Source organism: Ambystoma mexicanum, chromosome 14 (assembly GCF_040938575.1).
Source record: "Ambystoma mexicanum isolate Mex_15411 chromosome 14, UKY_AmexF1_1, whole genome shotgun sequence".
Taxonomy (NCBI): Eukaryota; Metazoa; Chordata; class Amphibia; order Caudata; family Ambystomatidae; genus Ambystoma; species Ambystoma mexicanum.
In genome coordinates, this window is record NC_090940.1 from 378,304,056 (window position 1) to 378,331,207 (window position 27,152).

The 27,152-nt window shown below is 45.5% G+C and overlaps 1 protein-coding gene across 2 annotated transcripts in view; it reads right to left on the reverse strand.

Annotated features, from left to right (window-relative positions):
- The window catches only part of MIA2 (MIA SH3 domain ER export factor 2), a 2,742,135-nt gene that overhangs the window by 1,622,693 nt on the left and 1,092,290 nt on the right, over nt 1–27,152 (reverse strand). For both annotated transcript variants that reach the window (XM_069637493.1, XM_069637494.1), the window contains exon 11: nt 6,253–6,363. In XM_069637493.1, coding sequence (XP_069493594.1) covers nt 6,253–6,363 — 111 coding nt within the window. The remainder of the gene's footprint in view (nt 1–6,252; nt 6,364–27,152) is intronic.

Sequence of the window (27,152 nt, forward strand, 5' to 3'; positions counted from 1 at the left end):
TTGAGACGGGAGGGGGCACGGGAGGGAGTTGGGGAGTTTGAAGGAATAGAGTTAAGGAACGAGCATGCACCTGCGCACCTCTGCGCATAACCCATGTTAGGTACCCTCGGGCCAAAGAAGATGGAGGGGGAGACGGGGGAGGGGGGGGGCTAAAAGGGTTATGGGTGACCTCAAAATAATAACCTGGAACATCAGGGGGCTTAACACCTACCTGTAGAGAAAGAAGGTGATGATATACGAGGAGGCAGAAAATAGACATAGCCCTGCTGCAAGAAACTCAACTCACTGAGGAGAAACAGGTGGTAATAAAAAAAAGGTGGAAAGGCATAACCATAGGTGCAACATATTGCCGTGCTGGAAGGATCCTTGATGCACGCGTCACGAACGCTGTGAGTGAAACATAAACCGTGTTTTTCTACGCTGCAATTTACAGTGGCAAAACTACGACGACTGGTCTCAAGTTGTACAATGGGCACATGTTCAGTACTTGCACTGAGTCCATTGGAGAATTAATATTCTGCATTCCGGTCACCTTCCCTCGATTTGGAACTTGGGGATTGGTTACGGGCCCTTACACATTAAGAATTGGGGCGAAGAATCTTCGCTTTGCCTCACGTCCTGAGGAAGGTCTCCGACCGAAACACGTGTCGTCGTTTTTTCTGTGCAATTAATACCTGACCCAAAAAACTGGTGCTAGATACATCATGACACCTAATCTTAGGGACTGGGTCTATTCTGTAATATGTGTAATGAAGTTGTATTTCTAAAGTAACCCAATGATAAATGAAATGTCACGGGTGCTGATATTATGTGTGGAAATATGAATGAGTTTTGTATGTGGCTATGAATGTTGCTATGAAAAGTTTTTTACGGATTTTTTATATTGCGAAAAATGTTTTTTATATATGCTAAATTTAGCCAATAAAATGTGAATATGTACTACAAGAGTGTCATCCCGTCTCACTGATCCAATCGTGGATATTGTTGTTCTATACCTGAAGGATCAGGATTTGAAGTGCAGGTCCACCCCTTTATTTTTCCCTTTCCAGGTACTACAGACCATGGTAGAACCAGACGGGAGGATGGTAGCGCTCCGGGGGCTTTTGGAGAACAGTGAACTAAGTATTATCAACACATATGCCCCCAACCATGACACAGTGACTTACTTTAAAAACTTGTATGGCAAGATCAGCCCCCTCATGGGCGGAGCGATCATATGGGGGGTGGGGGGAGACTTTAATTGTACGCTAGATCCTAAACTAGATAGATCGGATACCAAATCAGACAAACCCACCCCCGCGGCGAGAATGTTATGGGCCCTGCTAAGAGATTTTGGGCTTGAGGACATCTGGAGGCGGCCACATCCAACAGCGAGACACTATTCACATTACGCAGCCCCATATGATCTATACACGAGGTTGGACTATGTGTTCACCACCCCTGAAATAGCGGGGGAAGTCGTGGGCTCAGAATACAAAGCCAGGATATCATCGGACCATTCCCCTCTGGTGCTGTAATGGCCACACCAGCCCCCGAGAGTAAGAATCCCAACGTGGAGACTCAGAGCCGAGGCACTGAGGGGCACCACATTCCGAGAGGACCTCTGAGAAGATATAGTAAGCTATTTCTAACATAATACGGGAAGTGTGGATTCAGAGGAGGGGACCCTATGGGAGGCCTTTAAGGTGGTGATAAGGGGAGCGGCTATATGCAAATCTAAAGGGCTTAAGGGGGGTATAGAGCGGGAGTTGCAGGATGTAGAAAAGAGGCTGGAAACAATAATGGAAAAAGAGGGGACCACACGGGAACAAGTGGAAGATGTGAGTCTGTTGCAAGTGGCTGGTGGGGAGCTATGGGAGAGACTAAGCAAACCGAATTACAAGAAATATATTGAACGCCAACACGCTGGAGGGGACAAACCTGGGAGGCTGCTAGCATGGCTGTATAAAAATGAGACACCAAGGCCCGCAATTAGAGAGATAGTGGGAGCAACCGGATACTGTCATCGAAACGATGAATGACATCTCGGAGGGAGGGCATGAAATATACAGGATATACAAATTAATGTCAAGAGTGGGGAAAGAGCCGCTCAAATCCCGGCGGGATTGGGAGGAGGAGGCGGGAGAGACCATGCAAGATGGGCAATGGGAACGGGCCCAAAGATATCACAAGAAGGTGTCCAGAAATGCCAGGCTACAACAGATCCAACTATATGTTACCAACAGAGCATACATGACCACCCAAATGATAGCCAAATTTGCAAATGCAGGGATACAAAAATGCCCCAAGTGCGGAGAGGAGGGAGCAGGGATGATTCACATGTTCTGGGCGTGCCCGGAGGTGGGGAAATTTTGGGGGGAAATTAAACACAAGCTAGCTGAAAAATGAATTAAACTAGATGTGGAATCCTTATGGGCGTGTATGCTGGGGGGGGATTCACCAGGTCGCGAAACCTGAGACACGTATGTAAACTTAAAGACCTGACATATATTCTGGTCAAGAGAAGAATTGCTATGAGCTGGAAGGCCGCTCATAGACCCAGATTAGAGATATGATGGAAGGACCTCCTAAAGTGGGCAGACGCGGAGACAGTGGCATGGTATGAGGCGGCAATCAGCAGGGAGGGGGATGAAGTGGGGCCTCTGATGCAGTGGAGACAATTGGTAGCCTTGTTGCATGGGTATACCCAAAATGACCCCAGTGATGATGACTTGCCTGAGAGCCAGCAAGAGAACTAATCCTGAGAAAGGGGAGCCAGAGGTGCAGAGAGAAGAGCTTGAGTTTAAGGGGAACGGAGGGGGGGGGGAGACATTAAGAAGAAAGCATGGAATGTATAATATGATATTTGTAACTGAAAATGTTGGGAGTGTAAGTTATATTTTGTTTGTTGTAAAATCAATATAAATATTTATTAAAAAAAAAAAAAGATCCTGGCGAAATGTCTAGCGCAAAAGATGGAGGCAGTCCTCCAACACCTGGTATATAAAGACCAGACGGCTTTATCTGTAAAAGACACTCTGGGGATAACGTACGCTGATTATTACATGTTATCGCCGATGACCTGAACCAGAAGATGCAATCCTACCAATCGATGCAGAGAAGGCATTCGATAAGGTCCATGTTTCTGGTTCTTACAGAGTATGGCTTCCCTCCATCCCTGATCAATCTGATCTGCCTATTATATACCGATACGACGGCGACAGTGACCATAAAAGGCACAACGTCGGCACTGCTTGACCTTCACTCTGGCATGCGACAAGGCTGCCCGCTCTCTCCTTTACTATATGCCCTATCTATTGAGCCTCTTGCAATTAAATTACGTACTAACCCCCACTGGGCAGGCCTTTGGCAGGGACAGGAGGAACACCGGGTCTCTCTTTATGCTGACGATCTTATGCTCTACTTCAGAAGGAGCTCGGCCCCGGTCCTGCGGGTTCAATACTTATTACGAGAATTTGGGCCAATGGCAGGCTATCGTGTTAATTGGTCAAAGTCTGGTATTCTCCCCTTGCATCAGGACATCCCTTGGGACCCAGGAGGGGGTCGCCCCCTTCCGCAACCAAACACACTACATCACATACTTAGGGGTCAAAATTAGCGTGCGCATTGGTGACCTGCGAGATCTCAATTACCCTCATATGGTAGAGAGAATTTGTGCTGACCTGCAAAGATGGAAAACGCTGCCTGTGTCTCTAACAGGCATGATAAATGTGATCAAGATGAATTCCATTCCCAAGCTCATCTATCTGGAAATGATGCTTCCCTGTAATCCCACCCCTAAACTCTATAAAGAGCTGGACACTGCCATCTCTACGTTCATTTGGTGAGGGAAATAAAGTGCGCATTCAGACACCTATCCTGAGGGCTGGTAAGGCAGACTGAAGCTTAGCCCTCCCGTCCTTGAGGGGCTACTACCAGGCCGCACAGATCTACTGGGCAAAACGGTGGTTGAATGCGGGCGTTACCACGAGCTGGAAAGAAATAGAATTAACCCCAATGGCCCTGCAGTATCTCATCGATATACTAGCTACCCCTCCAGCACGGCTCCCACCCCTTATCAAATCCCAACCACTACTGGGTCTGACACTAACCAAATGGCACAAGCTGCGTTACCAGCAGGGAGTTGACGTCAAATTAGCGCCCGCATGGATAAGGGTAGGAACACTTGCCACAATCGGAGGGAAGCTTCGGCTCCACCCATGACAAGACATAGCACGGCCGCAGGTAAGGATTATAGCATTATGCAAAGGCCCTCAAATATTACCCTTCCAGGACGTTCCTCACCTGCTAGATTTCAAGGCTGGGCACTGACTACCGAATAGGACAGTCTGTGCCTTGATCCTACAATTCACCACTGACACTTCCCGTCAAACTCCCCCAGCCCTGTGCAACCTGGAATTGGAACAGAGACAAGCCGAGCAACCCAGACTCTACACTTTTTACAATATGAGCATCCCAAACAATGTAGGTAGGAACAGCACTCTTTCGACTGCCTGGTCTACCGACCTCGGCCTTACCGCAGACACAGAATATATATGACTTCTTTTCAGCCATACCGGGGACATCTGTGAACATTAAAAACAGGGAAATCCAATTTAAGATAATTCAACGCACATATTACAACCCAGCCAGACTGCATAGGATGGGTCTAATCTCTTCCACTAACTGTTGATGAGGGTGCAAGGAGTTGGGCACGATGGGGAATGTTTCATGGTCCTGTCCCAAACTGAATAATTACTGGCAACGCATATATAACCAGGTGACATCAGACTTCCCAGATTCCGACATTTCGATATCTCCCGATACTATGGGCCTGATTCACAGAGCATTTTCCTGTGGGATTGCACCATTATAAAATACTTCCATGAATCAAGCCCTATGTTGTTTAGGGACGGCCACAATGATTGGCATTCAAATTATCTCATTTGTGGGGTCATAGGCATTATGCTCTTAACCGCCCGCAAACTTCTGGTCTTACACTAGAAATCGCCCTCTCCTCCATATGTATCACAGTGGACGGGGCTAGTGTGCAAGATCTGCACACTGGAAAGGGCCGCTCTCAAACGGCAGAATCCCAGTGGCAACCCACAAGGGGACAAGCTCTGGGAACTACTAGACCCATTCATTTAGTAAGATTGTGAAGAACAATGATGCTTGATACCAGCTGTCGCCTAATGGCCTCGACCCGAATGACGTTGTACCCGCACTTCAGGCCCGACACACCTACACATGGCCAATATCCATAGATTTCCCACAGATAGCCCCTATCCAGACCAACGTGCCCTCATAACAGATGGCGTACACTAGAAGGAACGTGGGGGGAGGGATAGGCCTAGTTGGCCGAGGGGTAGGGGGTTAGGTTCTGTTTATGCTATTCGCAGTGGGAAAAGAGCAATTATCTCTGCGGGAGATTACCAAGATGAATATATTGTGTGTACCTCCAATAAGAGAAGAGGGGTGACCCGTAGACACCCTTTTGTTGAAAGCTTTACTTGCTCTTGTTTTCTCTTTCTCCTGGTCTGTTGAGTTTGTTTTTTCCCCCATAACAATGTCTGTATGATGAATGTTGGAAAATCAAACAAATAAAAAAATATATATATATATATATACACATTTGTTTGAAAATTTGAAGGAAAACAAAAAAAAAAATGTCATTCAACTTTGAGCCTTACATTACTTTGGAACTTTTTAATTCGACACAAGGAGCATGGTGTGTCTCTACGAGGAGTCATCCTGCCAGGTTTATCAGAACTATGTTTTGCAAATTTTTCCTTTATACCGATAAACTGTCCATTTTGCAGAGGGATTCATCCTCCTTGGAACACAGGGGATCTTATATTTATGTTAGATTTTTGGTGGTCGTGTTAGGGATAGCAGGGTTTTGTCCAGGACTGTTCATTTTAAGAACTCGACTGACATGACCACCCCAGTATGTCTTTTGTTAGGGAAACCATCTATAAATTGTGATATATTTTTCTGTAAAAATAAAACATTGTAAAACAAGCCTTTTTTGGTCAGTCTCCTGCTTCCTCAACACCACACTACATGCTTCAAAAACGGACAACCTGTTAAAAAACAAGACCATCTGAATTCAATGGCAATTAATGAAAAACAAATGAAATCTTATAATAAATCGGGATAGCTATATCTGTCTAGTCAGCTCATAGCGAAATGTCCTAAAATAAAAGAATACAATGATTTGACATTTAGTCACATATTTTTAAGTCTAAAGACAAAACGTGAAAATCTTACAAAACCATCCTGCTGTGACCGTTGGGACTTCTCTTCTTCAAGCTCCTTTTCAAGGGTTAAGATTTCCTCGTTGAGTGCAGAATTTGACTGATTTAGCTTTTCACATGTCGCCTGTGGAAATATAGGCCATTAAAGAACGAGTGAGTGCAAAATCCAGTAATGGATGGAAGAAAATTAACAAGTGGTTGTGCCCCATTAATCACTAATTCTTACGTGACAAACATTCAATATTGCTAAAACTGATGCAATTTGAGAAGTCAGTGTATGAATATTTATTTTCTGATAGTCTATTTGACTTTCAAAACATCAAAATCCAAAATTATCTAATGTAGAATACAAATCTGTAACAAGTACATTTTATTACCTATTCCTCTACCTCCCCCTTTCTCAACCAGACCAGATTACATTGAAAAGGAATGGAAAAAGGATTGTATCAGTATTATGGTACATATCTGGATACATTATATTAAAGCCTTGCGCTTACTCAAAACGATTAAGTCTTGTTGGGCACGGTACATCTGTATGCTCACTCTTGACCTTATCTAGAATAAGGTTCCACGTTACACAGAATTTCTTGTGTGAGGCACGCTCACCTGCCTTGAGTTTCTCCAGTCCTAGCATGTTCCATATTTTCACTAATCAAATGTGAGTAGTCAGTAAAGTTCTGGATTTAATGAGTTAAGCGCCACATTTTCTGCCAAAAAGAGGAGCGCAGCTAAGTGGCCTTCTATTGAAAACAAAAGGAGGTATTCATCCCATGCAGCTCCAAGCAAGATACATTTAGGTTTATAGAGAACATCCAGTCTTGTTAACTTTTTTATAAAACAGACCTGACTTCAAGCCAGAATGCTCTCAGTTAGCAGCAATTCAACATTATTCAATTACCCCTGTTCCCCACATCCTCTCCTATATCGATCAGTGCAAGTAGACACTATTATATGGAGTCTACATGGGGTTTAATACCACCAATATAAAATCTTAATTTGTGCTTCAGTGTAAAGACTATATATTGATTGCTTTGCTATTCTTTTGTGTAAGGAGTCACACACGGCTCAAATTTTGAAACATATTTACCATTTACGCATAGTCAATATTTAAGAAATTCAAAAAGACTTTAAAAAAGCAAAGACAGAAATAGAAATTCATAATCTAAGCAATTACAAAAATCTGATACGCACCTAAATGCAAACACATTACAAGTTCATTACAGAACAAAGTTTATTGAATGCCTATGACATATTGAATACAACTCAACTATGTGAACAGAGTCAGAATTTAAAATAATGTTTAGAATAGGCATGTTTTATTTTTATTGCTTATGGCGCGAACCTAGCTCAGGAGCAGAACATTTTAAACTGCGAGGGTACCAGCACTGGGCATGGCGTTTTATACAGTAACAGTACTGTTGATGGAGGGAGGGATGTTTATTAGTCTGGCACGGTTTGTTGAAAGAGCCACAATTTGAATGTTTTGTTGAACTGGAGGTTGGCAGGGGCATTGAGCCTCTGCCGGGATTGAGTTCCAGACGGTCGGGACATTGCAGGTGGAGGACTACTTGCGACTCTTCTTTTAATGGGCTAGCAAGGATCCCAACCTTTTGATGGCTTTGCTTCATGATGCACAAGAGCCTCCAGAGCAGGGAAGTTTAGCCGGCAAATATGTTGATATCTTTTCGAGACTGCTTTGTAGGAGAAACGTATGGAATATGATCATGGTACGGAGGGGTTGGTGGCCAGGCATTCGCAGAGGTGAGTAATGTCTTTTGGGCAAATGACCTTACGGTAAGGTAAGCATCGGCAGCGTACTGATGGATGGCTAAGTTGGGTGCATTTAGGAGTGTTCCCAAGAGTTACACGTAAATGATGAAGACAATTGGAGAAAGGATAGAAAGTGGGAAACTGCATATGGGACTGGGAGTCAGTCCCATATGCAGTTTCCCACTTTCTATCCTTCCTCCAATTGTCTTCATGAACCCATCTGTCTGCTGAGATGGGTAGAAGGGGAACCGTTTTAGGACAGATCCAGAGAAGCCCTTCTTGTCTTTGAGGAGGAAGAAGAGTGTTAGGTACTCAACTGTGTGGAAGGCACCTGAGAGTACTAAGAGGACTAGGAGGTAGGAGTCCCCTGCGTCGGATTTGCAGCACATTGTTCACCACTTGAATGGTTGCAGTTTCGGTGCTGCATTTGGGGTGGAAGTCGGAATGGTACTCACAGAGTAGGCCAAGCTGGTCAATTTGGGCAAGTAGTTGGGATGCAACTAATTTCACAATAAGCTTCCCAATTATTGGAAACGCATTATGGGTCAGTCCTTTGATCAAACGCGTGGTTTTGAGAAGGGGTCATATGAGACATGTCTCCAACATGTCTAGGAATACACTTTAATTGAGGGAGGCATATACAGTATCAAGGAGTGCGTTGGGCCTGCAAGTTGTTTAATGAGGGAGGCAGGGCAGAAGTAATCTGTGTAAGAGGTAAGTTCATAGGAAGCTAGTGTGTCTGAGAGATCCTTAGGAGCGAGGAGGGTGTAGTCGGTCCAGAAGAGCAGTGCCCAGGGGGAATGGATAGCGGGACTTCGCCTGGTTTTGAGGCATCAACGAGACCTCTGATCTTATCAATTTAGTTAATGAAGAAGTTATTGATTCTGTAACATTTCTATTGTGAAGCTGGCACCTCGTAAACAGGTGTGGGTTTGGTGGAGTGTTTGACTGATTCGAATAAGGCTTTGCTAATGTTTGAGGCTGCTTCAATTGTGGACCTGTAGTAAGGTGACTTGGCCCCAGAGATCGATCAAGTGTGTGCATTTGTGCCCAGGGATTTGTGGGATGACATATCCTTTGGGCGGAGTCCTTGCGACACCTCCTTTGAAAGTATCTGATTGAGCGTTTGTTGGTTACAAGCTCAAGTGTTTACTAGGGTGTGGACTGTTTGATTTTGGGGTGACTAGACTTTAGGGGCGAGTGGGCATCCACTAGTTCTTTGGCAAGCAGGTTGAATGTATTGAGGTGGGTTTGAAGGAGTCCGACACGTCGAGGACATTCTGTACTCACTTTAATTAAAATTTTAAGAATAATACCCATCTCTCCCTATTGCTAAAGGGAATACCCTGCCTATTGTAAGGAGCGAGGAATGAGACACAGACACAGTGGACTCATGTTTTTTGGTTATAAACTTTTATAAAATTATAAAGGGGTTGGAAAATGGCTCACTATCCCTAATCTAGGAGGGGTTTCCCTACCTCAAACAGAAATAATGGGTCTGTTCTTTGTCAAGATGTCCAAAGAAAAAATAGGTCCTGGGTCCGAAAACCTATCCTGGCCCTCACACTCTAAAACCATATCTAAGGTCTCTGATTCTCAAAGTGCACAAATGTTCAAACCCAACACAAAAGTATAAATCCAACCAAAAAGGTTCAAGTGGACAACGTTCACAGTTCCAGACAATGGCTCCCTTCCCCAGATTCCTTTTCTCCAAATCAAAGAGTTCAAACAAAGAATGACAAGTTACTTGTAACCCAAGAGAATAACTCCCTCCTCTTGGTGGGTTCACTGTTCTTGAGGAAATAGCTCACTTACCCAGGTTTCTCTTCACATTCAAGACAGGTCAAAATTCTGAGGGCATATGTCTTCATTGAGATTCACTTTTTGCTGTATTATAATTTGGGTTTCATCTCAGATTCGCAGGCCACCAGGTATACTTTTCCAAATTTAAAATAATTCACAGGCTTAAGGACATAGATCTTCCTTGAGATTCTCACCTTACTGCAGTTTATAACACACACTTCACTTTGCCTAGTATACTCGCCTGCCTGGACTTCTATGCCGTTTTTTTCAAACACTTGGCTTTGCCTGGTATACGGACTGCCTAGTATACTCTCCTGCCAGGTTTTAGATGCAGTCTTTTTCACGTTCTTACACACACTTGGCTTTGCCTGGTGTACTCTCCTAGTAGGACCTTTATGCAGTTATTTTTTAAAATGTGTGTTTGGTACTTTTAATATATCCAAACATCTTGCTTTCTAAACCCTTGGTATATTTCTTTCGACCAGGTTTCAACAATGTCTCTCTGGTTTCCGTTCTTAGCCTCTTCCAAATTCGGACAGAGGGTCCCAGACCCCAGTCCCACTGTCTAAGGCTTTCGTTATCTCACCCGACAGTACTTCAGCATCTCAACACTTTCGCTGGGCTCACCAGTTCCCTTCTTGTGCTTTTCTCAGCTTTCTTGGCATTCCTGACTCCAAGTTGGGTGTTGCTCTGGCTCACGTGTCTCTCTCTGCCTTTGCTGGCACCTCCAGTAGGCGTTCAGGGCTTTCCAGCCTCTGCAGCAATCAGGAAGCACGACTTGCTTCCTCATGCTTCGTTGTAATTGTAATTTTCTTTGTAATTGCAATTGGTTATTTATAACACACTTAATACACCGAGGTTTCTAAGAGTGGACCCGGATATCGAACCTGTGTTGTTCCACGTCGTCTTACTACCAAGGCGAGCGCGTTGCACCTGAGCTATCCTCCAGAGTTCCGGTTTCTGCTGAGTCTTCATGAGCATGCCGCTCCCCAGACTGCCCTCTCGCTCCGCGGAGCTGCTTGGACTTCTGTGTTGCCGCTGGTACTTTGCTCTGTCCAGAGCAGGAGAACTCCATGCTTCTCTTCCTGGCATGGTTTTAAACCATGTCAGGCCATTCGAATTTCCCCAGCGACTAGACCGCTGATAGTGGTTTTCATTAGGTGCAATCAACATTGCTCCTTGCCTCTTCCTCGTCTCAGTTGTTGCCATACTGTTCCTTATGTTATGTTGAAGAAGCTGATGTTGGATCTCATTGGGAGTAATCATCACCGCTCCCTGCCTCTTCCTGATCCTCATCTCAATTGTTGATAAACTGTTCTTTAGGTGATATTGGGGAACACTTGAGGTAGACTTGGCAAGTGGTTTAGAGTGAGTGTTACAATATGTCATCAAGGCATGAGGAAGAAAGGTAACATACCTTAAAGGGAATGGGGGTATGCGACTTCCTCTGACGATTTTGTGTCATCCTCATGAGGGCCGCCTCCCTCTATGTGATCCTCCCTCATATAGCTTCCCCCAGGATCATGATCACGTAGAGGCTGCTGTTCCCTGCCACATAAGGAGAAGCCACCTCTGGGAAAGGAGTGATGACATCAGATTCATCACACCATCTAAAGGAACTAAAGGTGCTCGTCAGATGTCAAGAAGTCTACAGTAAATATGTCCTCTGTCCAAACTAACTATCTGACCCTACCACTAAATTTAACTAAAGCAAATTGACCAAGAGAATATCTCTTCTTCCCCTGGTCTTTTCTTCTTCTTGGATAGTCTTTTTATATACAGCTTTCTTTTTGGCTCATATACTTCTTAGACTAATCTCCTTAGATAGTCTTTCATATCAACTCTTGTAGTTCTTCAAAAATGATTCTAGGGTCTCATGCTTTCTGTATCCCTAACTTTAAAGTGCTTTATCTCCCAGCAGTTCCTCAGACTCTTGTTACCACATATCTGTTCTTCCCAGTCTCTTTGCTCAGGCTTTCCTAAACTATGTTTGCCTTGATTCCCTTTTAGGCTTTCTTTGCCAAAGTTTCTCTCTCTGAGGTTGTCTGCTCTTATCCTTCTGACTGGTGAGCTTCATCTAGTCTTTCTTGTGTGTTTTCTACAGCCTAAAACTCTGCAGATATGGGGTTCTTGCACTTCCGCCCAGGGTTTTAGTTCCCAGTCTCTGTTGGCTCCCAACCTACGTTGATTAAATCGCTCACTTATATATGGGTCACATCCCTTGTAAACTACTTCCTTCTATGCTATCCCATCCTCAGGACTGGCACAAGTCTCTCTCTGCAGGTGACACCAGTCTTACCCGACCAGGTTGTTTGTTATTTGATGTCTCTGGTTTTAACAGATCCAATCATTCAATTTTATAGTTTTGTTCTCGTCCTTAGGACTAGAACAAGTTTCTTTATGCATATAATGATTCCCTGGCAACCTCTCACTATTCCTGACCCCGGGTACATTTCATTGTGTGGGGAAGGGTTGCAGGGCTCATCTGACGCTTGGGTACTGCTTCTCTCTCTTCTTGCTGCTCAGGGTCCCGCTCTCAGTTCATCAGATGCCTGCCTTCCACAGACGCCTGTGATCGGATGCTGTTCCGGCTTGGTTCGTCTTGGTGCTGTTCACCGGGCATCCTTCCCACCATTCTGCAAAGGTGGTCACGACACTACCAGGTATTTCTCCTCTCTGTTCCTTCTCATACGCTTCCTTTGCAGTTGCATACACCGGGCCTACGGCATCAGCCGCAGTGTTTCTCGCTCTCTTCAAAACCCACAAGCTTGGCGACCTGGCTTGGCTCCATCTTCACATGCGTGATGGCAGGGGGCTTCCCCCGAGCACAGCACTCTCCATCTCCCTTTCTGCTCTGACTCGGTGGCAGTTAAATACACGTCTCTGGTTAAAGAGACATCTTAACATTTTTTCCCCATGTTTCTTTTAACATTGTCTTCAGGCAAACGTAAAAAAATTCCACACCACTCTTCATAGAATATAATCCCATATATGCAGCTATGGTTGTTGCTTTAGGGAGTTCCACACAAGAAGGTGTAATGAAGGCATGGTATCTAACAGTAAGACAGATACTTATTGAACTTCGATTGGGTTTGAAAAACACCGATCTAATCCAATATCTAAAGATGGGAACAAGCTACGACCATCAAATAATAATAACACAGTCGTAGTCGAGTCTGTCAAAATAAAAGGGCCTATACTAATAAACGCTTTGCCAATCCTTACTTCTAAATACATATAGTGTGGGAAACAATGTTATGCAAAAGAAAAGTGTTCAAGAAATGATATGTCAGGATATTCAAGCCATTGGCTTCCCTTCTCCACGTTTTCAGCATGGGACACGGCAGTACACTCAAGCTTAGCAAACTCTTTCAAAGTCTCTTATTTCAGAGGGCCTGATGCAACACGACAAACTTTAAAGTTCCTTTCTTTGTAGGATTTCACATGTACAACTTCTTTGGTGATTTTTGATTCACCCCGGGCCCCCCTCCGCCAGCCGAAGACCCACTTTAACAAATCCTTCTCCGGTGATTCACTGTTCATCCCGGGACCCCCTCTGCCAGGCTTCGACCCACTATCTACTTTTCCAAGCTTTCTTTACTTCAAAAGTCAAAGTTTTCCGACTGTGTGCAGGATTTTGCTCAAACCGTCGCAGGACCACTTCGATTCACAATGACTCGCTCTCTTCTTGACATGATCTCTTTCTCACTTTCACTTTGCCAATTCTCAGCTGGATACCTAACAGAGACTTTCGACTGAGCACCCACGCGGTGCCGGAACACTGTCAGGGGTATTGTATCTTGCTTTAAAAGTTCAATCACTCATCAACAGTCCAACTTGACTTGCGTCCTTTATCACACACATTTTAACAATGTTCGTTCCAGCGCTCGCCATACAATGTTTCCGCTTGCAACCTTGGCTTCAACACAGACCAGTCTTGTTTCGCTCTCCCCAACTCACCGGCTGTGTTGATTTCACTGATCCAGCTTTGTTCTTGGAGCCAGGGACAGTACCATGGCGGCTGGCGCTTCTCCCCTCCTTGATTACTGACGTGGGAAGGTCCCAGTTACCTCCGACACACAATGCAGGATTCTTCAGCCTGGTTTCATGATCTTAAGCTATCTATTCTTGAAGTTTTAGGAAAGTAACAGCTCCTTGTCAAAAAGGTCAAGGGAACTTCCTTCCTTGCGATCATCATCTGTTTCGCTGTCTTTCTTCTCTCGTTAAACTATTATTATCTTTATTGTTTGGTTTATATAAACCTTTTACAATTTTACAACATTTTACAAAAATTCATATATTTACAACCTAATAAAAAATGAAAGAACAGAGGAGAAAGCACTAAAAACCATTAAAAACGTTTTTTGAAGCCAAATAACTAAACAGTGATCAAAGTTATCAAACATATCTGGATTTGACTACCAACACCGTGTCTCTAAGAAGACAAGGCCATATTTCTAAGAAACCAACATTTTGGGGTAACATTTCATTACAGTGATTACTCATATGCCTTTCGCCACAAACTAATTAATCAGCATATTAATATAACTGCATCATTAATCAAACCCCTAGTTCATTCTTTTAATGTCGGGAATACACTTCCTACTATTCGGTTGCCGTTTACATTTTTAGTTTCCAAAATGTGCATCTTACCATGCTACAAGAAGATAGACAACACAGCAACTCCAACATCCTAAGGATTCATTCTAGAGAACATATGGTGTTTAGGAATGTGTGTATTTTCAATTTCAAGGCTGTGAGTTACCATGTAGCATGTCGTTCCAAAGTTTGTCACGGTCAACATTAGATGTGTCAGTTACAAACCTTGAAAAGCATTCTATTCTTGATTGGATTAAATTAGGACACACCAATGACAAATGCGACAAGGTTTCATTAACCTCTGGATGGTTACAAAATCTACAGCCAACAGTACCATGAACATTTAATCCTCTAATTACTAAAATTTCATTACAATTCAATACATTGAGTCTAAAACGCATCGTCCTATTACTGAATATCCTTGAAGGATATTTTACCAAATAGTTCTCTGGTTTCGGAAACCATTTCCAGCAGGAGACAACTTGTGCATAGAGCTTCGAATTCAGCAGTATAACATTATTTCCTATCCAATCATATGCTTTTACCGTTTCTTTTACATTGCCCGGATTACTTAGCAAAGTCTGCAGTGACAAACCCACACTTGCCAATATTTTTTCACAAGACGTTTTTAGTACCGACATAAAGTTACTCTCATCATCTACTTTAAAATAGTAGTACAGTGAATCACTTGTTGCCATTATACATTTTCTTAACAATGCTGTTTTTTTAATATACATAATGCATACAATGGATATCAAACCTAACTCATACCGGATCGATTCAAATGGTATGCATTTAGGTATGAAAAATAGTGTTTTACGCCATATTATGGCTTCCAGATGTTTGAGAAAAGGCACCAGTGTTTCTGGCAAAAATTCTATACCTTAAGTTAAATTTGGAATAATTTTTAGTCTATAAAATTGAATGCAGGGAGCTCAAGTGAATTTTCCAAATCTTCTTTCAATAGCCTTGATTTGGTTCATAGCTTTTTTAGCTTTAAGTATTAAAATATTTTTCAGTAACACATTAGAACTTGGGCTATGCACAGAGTATCCCAAAAATCTTAATTGACTCTTTATTTTAACACCACTACAACTCCAAGACGACAAGCCGGAATTCACCTTTTTACAGCCTGCGTGAAAAATAATGGTTTTGATTGGATACATTTTTAATTTCCTTTCCTCTATGTATTCACCAAAATTGGTAATTAATCTTTGTAAACCTATTTTGGAACCGTCAATCAATAAAAAAATTGTCGGCATAAGCTATCCATCTGATGGTAATCCCCCCTAGCTTTGGGCCTATCAACCCACTCGAGTTTAATTTCTTACCGGCTTACGCCACACACAGGATTACAGGGTAGCAGCCAGCCTGCATCCTTGTTTAAGACCATTGGCCGTAGTTATTATGCTGGTTAGAAGGCCTTGGTTATTTAACCTGACCCTCATAACTGTGTCTGAGTATAAATTGATGATTACATTTAGTAACCTACTGTCAATACCTAGTGAGGCTAGTGTTTTCCATAATGTGGGTCTATCCACTAAATCAAATGCCGAGGACAGATCCATCGACGCTACATACAGATGATCAAGAGTTTTATGTTTGACTAGACTCAGAAGTTGGTGCAACAGAAGACGCCCTGCATCGGTACCAATATGCCGCCTAAAACCTATCTGTCTGACATCTAAAACAGACTTGTCATCAATCCATGCTATAAGTTTCTCCAAAACAATGGCAGCGAATATTTTATAGATTCACCATTTAGAAGGGTAATAGGTCTGTAATTATTCAGACACATCCTGTCCCCCCTTTTGAAAATAAGTGACACATAGGACATTTTCCACGATACTGGGATTTTTTTTACTGCATATATCTTGAAAAAGTAATTTCAAAAGTTTCTACCAAATATTTGCATGGCTTTTCAGAGTTACAAACGATAAAAGATTTGGGCCGGGTGTGGAAGTAGATTTTGCTTTTTTAATATGTCTCAAGTTATTCAATTCTGTAATATCCAAAGACCAGCGGTCCTCTTTGCCATTCACGGTTTCCCATGACAACTGATTTTGTATAGATGGAGCTAAAATGTTCGTACCATGTTAGGGAGTCAATAGGATTCGTTTTAAACAGCTGATCTACTTGATTGTTGTTAATAATCGCCCAGTACTTATAAGGGTTAGATACATTCATGGTTTTAAGCATCATCTCACCATCATTTTGACTAATCTGTGCTTTGATACTTTTGTGCCAATTTTTATACTTCTGTTTACATACCTTGATCTTCAATTTTTTTTCCAAAGACCCGCAGTTCTCTTTCTGAATGGCTCTAATGGATTGCCTAAGGATCACTTTCTTTAGTTTAACAGCTTCACTGAAGGTATGCTTATGGGATTTGCTTTCCAATTGTCTTTATTCATCAATTTACTACGTTCTATAGTGCAATCTATATAGTCGCTGAAAAATTCAACCGAATAGGTAGCACATTTTAATTCAAAGGTGGAGTATGCAAAATCTTGAGACAACATACTATTCAATGTTGCACATCATAATATGTGTTCTGATTTCTTTGGTATTTAATAGAAAAGCAACTATTATGGCACAGTCCAGCACTGCAGAACAGAACTCAAACACAAGACTCTCGTCTATTTTGTATGTGATCGTAAGACCTCCACTAGGTCTACCAAGAGGTCCTTTTTTAGCCGGTAATCCTATCGTGGTATATCCGTCCAAGTACAAATTACCTGTGGCCCATGTTTCTTGTAACATAATAAAGTCAAACTCATTCAACTTAACACTTTCAGAGTCAACCTTGACTGTTTATGACCCCTAATATTCCAAGATGCTAAATGGAAATCTAACTCTTTTCTAAAGGGGTTTCTGTGCTGGTTTTAGCTGCTCCATTGTCTATTGACTCTATATGTGAAGAAGCCAGCATCTTCCATTGTTGCATATCTTTTAGGCAGGACTTGGCTTCATTCACCACCAAAGACCCTTCACCGTGTACAGATCGTTCATCATGATATCGGTCTTCGTTTTGCACACTACTCTTTGATCTCATCATTTCAGTTTTTTCACACTCATTATATACAAAGGGCACTATGTCAAAACCTTTTTTCTGAAGGGAACCAACTTCTTTCAAAATCAGAGCTCTAACCAAAGGCGAGTTAATAATAAGCCGCACATAGTCATATCTCAAATTATAGATGAAATTCACTAATTGTATATCTGCAGTGGATATCAAACTTAGTTCTGAAATATCTCTAAACAAATTCAGGATGCACGGTCTGTTCAAGGCTCTGGGTCCCCCCTCCTCAAAGGCATAGTACATTATCAAGCTCGGCTTGTTTGGGAAGACAGGAGCCAGAAGGTGCACTAAATCTTCTTTATCATAAGCAGTGTTGTTGAACTTTACTGATCTATTGTACACAACTTTTGCTCTCGTCAGGCCTGGGGTTACTCTCATCTATCTTGTCCTCGGATTCTCTTGCAAGATGTATTCATTAACACTCTGGGCCTCCTCACGGGTTTTGCGGTCATGCAGCGATTTTTCCGTCGAGCGGTATTAGCGCTAACGCCACGCCGCCAGATCACGAGTTTGCGTGCATGTGCACAGGCACATGGCGTTAGGGCAAATAGCGCTTGACATAAAAAAGGCCCAAGAACCCGTAAATCCAGCGCACCACGCATTCCGCCATCCCGCGCTAATAGCGCATGCCGTAAGGGCGCGCTTTTAGCGCACAGGAAACGCATCAACGCCGGAACGGCAAACAAAGCGGCGGCCATTTTGGAAATCACAATCCCTAGGATATCACAGCCCCTGCAAGCCGTTCACCCCTGGGAAGAGTGAAATATGTCACAGGAGCGCACTAGGGGCAAGTCAGCCCTGGACAGGGTCGGGAAACCAAAATTCAGTGACCAGGAGCTGGCTGTACTTGTGGAGAACGCAGAGATCCACCATGATGAATTACAGCGACGCCAGACAAGCGGGCAGCGGCGTGGACAGATCTGGTGGGACATCAGCCAGAGGGTGTCTCCAGTGGGGCGCGTGCCCCGGGATGGGGAGGACTGTCGCAAGCGCCTCAATGACTTGCGTTTCAGAGTATGCGGCATACTCTTACAGCACAGGAGTGCAAGCAGGGGCACTGGAGGAGGGCCACCACCACCCGAGCTCACACCCTGGGAGGAGGAGATGACTTCGCTAATCGACATGGGCACCATAGAGGGAGTTGGTGGAGCAGAGGGTGGCACTGGTCTCCAGCCGGCTGCAGGTGAATCCCACCCCAAATGCATGCATCTGAAAGGACCACACATGCAGACCCTGAGTGAATGAATGTGCATGAAATGTGTGCAAGGCACTGCAGACACCCATAACTGAGCCTTTGAACCACTGAACCGTAGTGCCCCCTAGACTCCCCTGCACGTGCACTGCATCAATAGAAGGGCCAGGGGACAGACATGCATCGCCATGGCACAGCTACGTAGAGTGTGAGTGTGCATGAATAAACCCCCAGGACCATGTGCATGGTGCATCCCCATCCCGCATGTGATGACGACACACAAACATTTCCGTGCAGTGTTGCTCTACACTGACACATTCCACCAATCACTACATGGGGATGGAACACAATGCAAGTGCCATGCATAATCGCTACTGCCTACAATCCCACTTGATGGCATGTACTGCATGATACTAATGTAGGCTGCCCTGAACTCAATCCACACCCTATGTACCCGACAGGCACACAGAAATCGTCACGAGATGACAATGGCGGTGAGGCGGCTACTTCATCACAGCGCCTGAGGCAGCGTACCTCGACCAGCACCACCAACGCGCAAAGGGGCCGCCCGGAAGCAAAGAGACGCCGGACCCATGCCACATCACCACGCTACAGCCCAACCAGCCGGCTAAAGCACCCACATGGCCGCAGGGTGTCAGCGCCTACCTCAGCCCAAGCCATCATGCAGACTTCTGATGCAGGGGGAGTCACCTGTGGGTCAGAGCCTGATGAGGGACAGAACCTCCAGCTGCACCGCAGCAGGACTGTTGCATTCCCCCAGATGCAGTGACACTGACGGAATGGCCACACCACAGGGGAGCCCATGGCCAGTCACACAGGGAGCACAAACCCCACGTGTGCATGTGCCTCATTTCCGCTTGCCAGAGCCTCATGTAGACACCATCATATGGCAATGGCACCCCAGAAAACCGGCACTCGGACCACAGCAGCCCCATCCAAGCAGACCCCCCAGCAGTGCACAGCTGCCAGGCCAGTACCCGCCGCACCAGGGGTACCTTTCGTCATGGGAGCAGCTGTGATGGGAAGTCTGGACATAATTGAGGCCAAACGGGCAAAAGTGGAGTCCATGGCCAAAGTGCACAGCTAGCACATTAAGGCCATCAGTGGGTCCATACGGCATGGCTGCAAGTACATGGCCCAAGACAACGCGTGCACATGGAGTGGTTCAGCAATGCACCTCAGCCCTGACAGGTTTTGGACAAAGGGTACAGGAGTTGTGCGAGGCAGTATCTGCACTAGCTGAGCAGACAAGGGAATCAAACAACCTTCTCCGCCAGCATCTGCAGGTCACCGGGTTAGTCCCATCAACCTCCACTACACACACGAAGGGATCCCTTGAGCTTTCACCTAGGCGCCGTTCATTGCGCCACCTGAGATCCCACACACCAGAGGGGCCAGGACATGGAAAGCGCCCGCGCCAATCATAGATGGACATGGCATTTTTGTGGGTGCCCTGAGAACATGCACCTACATGCACTGATGTGGGGAGTTAACTGGGGGAGGGGGGATTGTGTGCTGGGTGTTCACTGGGGGCAGGGGGGATTGTGTGCTGGGTGTTCACTGGGTGGGAGGGGTGATTGACATTCTTTAAATAAGTAACGTTCAAAATTCATACAAAGCATGGACAGTCATGATGTGATAAAGTGCTCTTTAATGTTCAAGTGACATGTGCAAAATGTAGCCATCATCCGAATGAAAAATAATTCTCAATCAAGCCCTGTCTGGCCAACCTCCCCTCCCTCACCCAATTCCTGTGTACACGTGCAACACCTTCTGGCACATCATCATCTTCACTCCCATCCTCCGATGGCTGCACATGAGCATCAGGGGGCAGTGGCACATTCCTGCGACAGCAAATGTTGTGCAGCAAGGCACATGTAAGTACAATTTTGCCAACTTTTTCAGGTGCATACATCAATGCCCTTCCCAGGCACTGGAAGCGTGCCTTCAGCAGTCCACATGCCCTCTCCCCGCAGATGCGTGTACGTCCATGGGCAATGTTGTATGCCTGCTCAGCTGCAGTGTGTGGATGGCGCACAGAGGTCATGAGCCATGTGTACTGGGGATATCCAGAATCACCTGCAGGGGAGAGAATGCTGGTATAAGGACAAGGTAGGTTTACTGGGTGCACAAGGCTCAGTCATCAGTGACATTGTCAGCAGGATCAAGTTTGTGTTGAAGAGGTCATGCTATCTCATTGCAATGTTGGCATCCACCCTTTGACTTCCAGGACATGCATGGTGTGAGGTTGCCATGCAGCTGTGTATCTATGAATATGTGAGTTGTTATGTGCATCACACTCATGTATTACATGTGGGCTAGTTATTATTTGGTCACTTAAATTGATTGTGGTGTGTGCTGTGCTAGGGGCATCATTGAATCAATTGAGTACTTACAACGCCTCTGTTTCTACATGTAACAGTACTCTGTCCCTTGTCACTGGAGGAGGGGACCCTTCTATCTGCATGTGCATGTGACATGTGGTTAACCCATGTGTCATTGGCATTCCCTTTGGCTGCTGTTGCGTTTGCTGATTGGCACTATTATGTACAGTTCTCCAGTAATGTGATTGGCTGATCAAGGGTCAGTGTTTCAGGGATGTACATTGTGGTTATTCAGACTAGTTTTGTGTAGTGCTTTTGTGGATGTGCCTACGTTCGTGTAACCTTAGCAGGACTGTCGGGTGGCCAGGGTGGGATGTCTCTACTTTGTCAGGGTGGGAAGCTATACTGCAACACACACAGGAGGCTTTGTGGTAGTTGGGCTTCCATATGTGACTGTGCTGCCACATGTCTTTGCCATCCAGACTGGGTGTGTTCTGCTGTGTTTGACATGTTCAAGGGTTCTCGTGCGAGGTACATGCATGGGAATGTTGCAGTGCTGGTGCTGCCTATTGGCATGCAGGGATTTCACTGTGTATGTCCAGCCCCATCAGATGTCATTTAACATACATTACGGACTACATTTGTACTCACCCAGCATCCATGTGTTTTGGCCTCGGTGCCTTTCCATGTACGCTGGTAGGGTACTGTTGCACAGGACCATGGAGTCGTGGGTGGATCCTGGGTAGCGGGCACAGCAGTGCCTGAAGGTGAGGTCGGGGCTACATGTCACCTGAACATTCATGGAATGGTAATTTTTCCGGTTTCTGTAGGCTGCCTCATGTGCCTGGGGTAGTACGAGTGCTACAGGTGTGCAGTCCAGGGCTGCTATGACATTCGGAACTTGGGCAATGGCATGGAATTGACCCTTCAGCTGGTTCACCTGTGCCTGTGTGGCTGGCAATGCAATGTGCTCATTCACATGGAGCAGCAGTGCATCCAGCACCTGTCCCAGCATGGACTGGGCCATGCCATGCATCATGGCAACGGTGTGTTGGTAGCTGCCAGTCCCGGGGAAATGTAGCACGGACACAAGCTTCACAAGCAGGGGCACTGCTGTGCTGATGGCTATACGGCTGACGATGTCATCCTGGATTGTGTCCAGCAACTGGGTGATGGTTGCCCTGTCCAGCCTATACTCGGTCACCACTGGCCATCCGTCAGGGCCCAGGGTGTTGGCCTACTCTGCGGATGGCTGGCTGCCTTGCTGGTGCTGCTCTCCTCCTCCTCCTCCTCCTCATCATCCCCACCACCCCCTGTGTTTCCAGGGCCCTGGCCTGGTTGGCTGGCCTCTGTAGCTCCAGGCGCAGCAGGTAGATGTCCACATCAAGGCTCCCGGGTCCAAATAGCAGCATGGTGTTTGAAAGTGTGTGTTGTGCATGTGTGGGTCTTTTGTAGGCCTCTGATATGCATTGGTTTCACCTGGGCCCTTATTGCTGTCTCCCCCCTGCTCCTGCTGGTGTAATGGTGTTGGGGAGGGTGTGTTGTGCACAGGTGGGTCCTTTGTAGGCCTCTGATGATTTGCATTGGTTTCACCTGGGCCCTTATTGCTGTCTCCCCTGCTCCTGCTGGTGTAATGATGTTGGGGAGGGTGTGTTGTGCATGGGTGGGTCCTTTGTAGGCCTCTGATTTGCATTGGTTTCACCTAGGCCCTTATTGCTGTCTCCCCTGCTCCTGCTGGTGTAATGATGTTGGGGAGGGTCTGTTGTGCATGGGTGGGTCCTTTGTAGGCCTCTGATTTGCATTGGTTTCACCTGGGCCCTTATTGCTGTGTCCTGCGTTCTTTTACCTCCAGCATTTGGCTAGGGGTATTTTCGGCAGATTATCCGCCGCTTTTCTGGCGCTAATAGCGCCTACGCCAGACTCGCGATTGCTCTGTAATAGCGCAAATGGATACTGGCGCTTTTACAGTCGGCTGTACTTGCGCCGGTTGTAATGGCGGCGGCGGTATTTGTACTCGTGATCCTACAGACCCTTAAATCCGGTGCTGATAACGTTACTGCCGGATTTAAGGCTTACTGCCAAACTCGTGATGAGGCCCTCTGTTTCTCTGAGGGGGGGGGGGGGATACGGGGATGGCCCTTACCTCTACACCCCTCGCTGTGATGTTTTCTATGACCAAGGACAATTTCTTTGTAAGTATCTTATCAATTGCATCGTTCAGTTCTTGTTCAGACATATTCTTGAGTATCGATTTCTTACCTAACAATGATGCATTCTTTGGTGTGGGACTATTATTGCCAGAACAACTTTTGGCCTTGTGTATATTAATCACACCCAGTGTTAACTGGCTGGATATCTTTCTCATTAATATCCTCCACATTATTGTGACCCACATTGGTCATGTATTTTGTTGTTTATATTTGACAGAATGGGGCCCGCAGAAAGCAGAGTGCTTCCTCGCGAGAGGACTTTAGGATTTTTAAAAATGTCAAAGATGTCAGCCCCCCCCCCCTTTCTAATATTCGTATGTTTTTGTCAATCCTGTCAGAAACCTCTTTATGTTTTAATACTTCTGACCGTTTGAGGGGCCCTTCTCAGTAATCGTTTTGGTTGTCGGGTGACTTGGGGGCAATAGAGGACAATATAACATTTATTTTTTGTTTAGTCATATTAGAGTCCACTCGTATTTCATCATGCGTGATATTTTATTTCGCCAGGTAGTCTGCCAAGTCTGCCGCAAGTCCACCCCTCTCATGAACTTGAGGGACGACATATTTGGACCATCGCCCTTTGCACCATTTTTTTAACGATTTTCTTTCCCTTATTTTTGGATGATTTATGTCCCTCTATGTCTTTGCCTTTGTTCAAGACAGTAACTCCGGCAGGTTGGACGTCTATAGCGGAAATGGGATCAATTGTGCTCACTTGTTCATTTTGCTTTGTATTTATGAGTGAATCATTTACCACAATGATATCGGCATTCAAAGAAGCCAGCTGTGCTGTGCTTTCTACGGTGGGTCTCAGATCAGTTTGGTACCTTGCCTCTTTATTGGCGATCTTACTTGATCCATCATTCCATTCAACCATTAGCGTACGACACAGCACGGGCAGAGCTGTAAGAGCCAGGACTATTTCATTTAATAGTCTTGAGTGTTTTTTTAGTTCCATGAACATCATGCCATTTATATTGGCATGCAGCATAACTTTCATTTTTTTGATTATGACTGTTGCTAATACCATCAGACCAGTCCTGTTCTTCGCTGACGATATCCAGATGTTGCGACAGACCTAACAAGGTGATCTCTCCCATGCTAAAAATAGGGATAGCATGAGCAAACAATTAACTTGCATTCATTTCATTGTCTTCCTACACTGTTTCTACATGTTTTGTACCATCCCCAAATAAACATTGGGAATGAATTGAGCTGTCATCGATATTTACAAATGGATTAGCTCCCTCTTGCAATGGAAGCGTTTGTGCACATTCTAGGACGTCTTCGTCCGTGTCGGACGAGACCGTAATGGGCATTGCGGCAGCCATCGCCATGCTGGCTTGTCTTGTTACAACTGTACTTACTGCATTAGAGTATTGCATCTGTTTGTTGGGGGTCAAGGCCATCCTTAGAGAGTAATATTCTCAAACCGAGGAGAAATAAGACACTGATAAGTAAAAAAATAAAATAAAACTCAGGCAAATACAGACTGCTGCTCGACTGTGCGACGAGCAGCGAACAACAAACAGCGACTTGGAGTCCACTTGCTAGTCGCACCCCGCACTTTTTAAAGATGCCGGCACAAGTGGGCGTGGCCAATTAAAATATTGCAAAAAAGAGCTTACTAGGGGACCATATTACCAGCAGGGTAAGTTAAATTAATTTAAAAGTCCTTCAGAGTTCACTAATAGAAGCGTGATGGTTCTTAGTACCCAGTTTTCACTTGAAGCACATCAGTCTTCTTGGGAGCGTAGACTCTCCCACAGCAAACAGCCCACTTGGAGTCCACTTGCTAGTCTCTCGTTAAACTGCCATCTCGGAACTGCTGTTTCCTCAGGTTCCTTGCCTCGCTCAGAGTGTGCTCTCGTGCTCCACCTTTTATCCGTGTGGGGCAGTTTAAAGGAAGTCAGGTGTGTGTGATGGTCAGAAATTGCCTGACCTCACGTGACCATTGTATTGGGACACATCAGGTATACGGCTCGGGTGTTCCGTCTGTTTTCCCTCATAGCTGGGCTGTCCGTGTCAAAGGGTTTGTGTTGTAAAGGGGGAGGTGGGTAGGGTTCCTAAATATCCTACTTGGTAGGATGGGGTAAAGGTGTTACAGGGAACGGGAAACTGTTGTCTCTCCATCCGGTGTCTCACTCCCACTCGCCGAAGTCCCCTCACCCAGGTGATAATCGCGCTCTGGTCCAGCCCCAGGAACTGGATCCAAAAGCGATGGCAGTGTCCTGGCCAACTGGATGACAGAACCCCGGGAACTAGTGGGTGAGACCTTCTGGTATCTCACAAAGGGGGGTCCTTGTCCTCAAAGGGGGAGTCTTTACCCGTGAGATCCCACTCGCCTCTTCCCCCTAGGGAGGGTTTTACGGAGTGGGCTCACCTCCCTAGCTTCAAAGGGGGAGTCTCCCCCTTGGGAAGAAGGGACGAATACCTGCAAATCTTCCCAAATCTTCACAGTATCTAGAAGGGCTGAAACATTCCCTGTTGTGAGAAACATGCAAAGTGTGCCTTTAGTGTGTCTAGCATGAAATTCTTGAAGGAACGGTGCTCAATTACAGGGAATTTAGCATGGCCTTTGTGGGCATCTTTGTGTGTGATATGAGAAGGGGGAGTGCAGCTTGTCTGGAACAGGTTGCTTGAGGGGGAGGAGCTTCAAGCATGCAGAAAAAGGGAGGAGTTATAGATGAGGGGTGCAACCATTGACATGCGTGGGGGAGAGTACGATCTGTTTAAGGTCCATGTGTCGGTCAGGACTCAGGGATGTTGAAGTCTCTGAGGAAGATGCTAATATAGTCTGAGACCGTTGCCAAGTAGAGAAGGTTGGAGACATCATCGAAGTCGCAACTGCCCTGGGGTGGCCAGTAAGATTTATGTAACTTACCTGTAACTATTGTTCTCCAGCATTGGTCTGGCATGGATTCACATGCTCATGAATATTCCCCGTCAGGCTGGGAATCCTTGGTAAAAGAAAAAAGTTTCACTTTCGCTTTAAAACTGTATTTCTCCTCCAGCCACTGTCCTCTGGGTCATAGTGCCCCCTTCCAATGACAGACCTCCCCCTAAACTCCACCCCTGGTGGCCATCTTCAGATTTGGTAAGCACGTAAAGTGGCAGTATGAACCAAGAAGAGCCACTGGGGGAAGGAGGGAGGGTTAGCATGTGAACAACAGTTACAGGTAAGTAACTTAAACCTTATCCAGCATGGGGTCTGGCATGGATTCACATGCTCATGAATAACGATTACACAGCAGTACATATACACAATCACGGGAGGTGGCAAGGCTCAACAGAAGCAATAACACCTACCCATGGAACAGACTCACCTCAAGTAAACAGGCTGTGAAGCACCGCTTGGTCGACTCAGGACTCCTCCCTGGAATCCCTGTCGACGCAGAAGAACCTCGTGAAAGTGTGTGAAGACCTCCACGTAGCAGCCCTGCCGATCTCGAGCAGGGGCACACCAGAGAGAAACGGTGTCGTTGTTGCAATGGCTCTGGTGGAGTGGGTTCTCAGCAGGCCCGGCAGCGGCCTCTTAGTCAGTCGATGACAGTGCATGATACAGCCAGAGAGCTACCTGGAGATGGAAGCATTTGACAAGGCCTTTCCATGATTGATTAAAAGGTCCAAAATTGACGAACAGCTGAGAGGTCTTCCGAAAGCTCCTCATGCGTGTCACATAAAACTTCCAAGGCACAAGCAACATCGAGCGAATGCAACGCCCTCTGCTCTGGCGACGATGGATTTGGGAAGAAGACGGGCAACACCAAAGGATTGTTGAAGTGGAATTCCAACTGCACCTTAGGCATAAAAGTGGGGTGCGTACGCAGTAACACCTTTGAAGCATAAAAGGACAAGTACGGCTGCTTGCACGACAGGGACTGGATCTCACCGACCCGCCTGGCCGAGGTG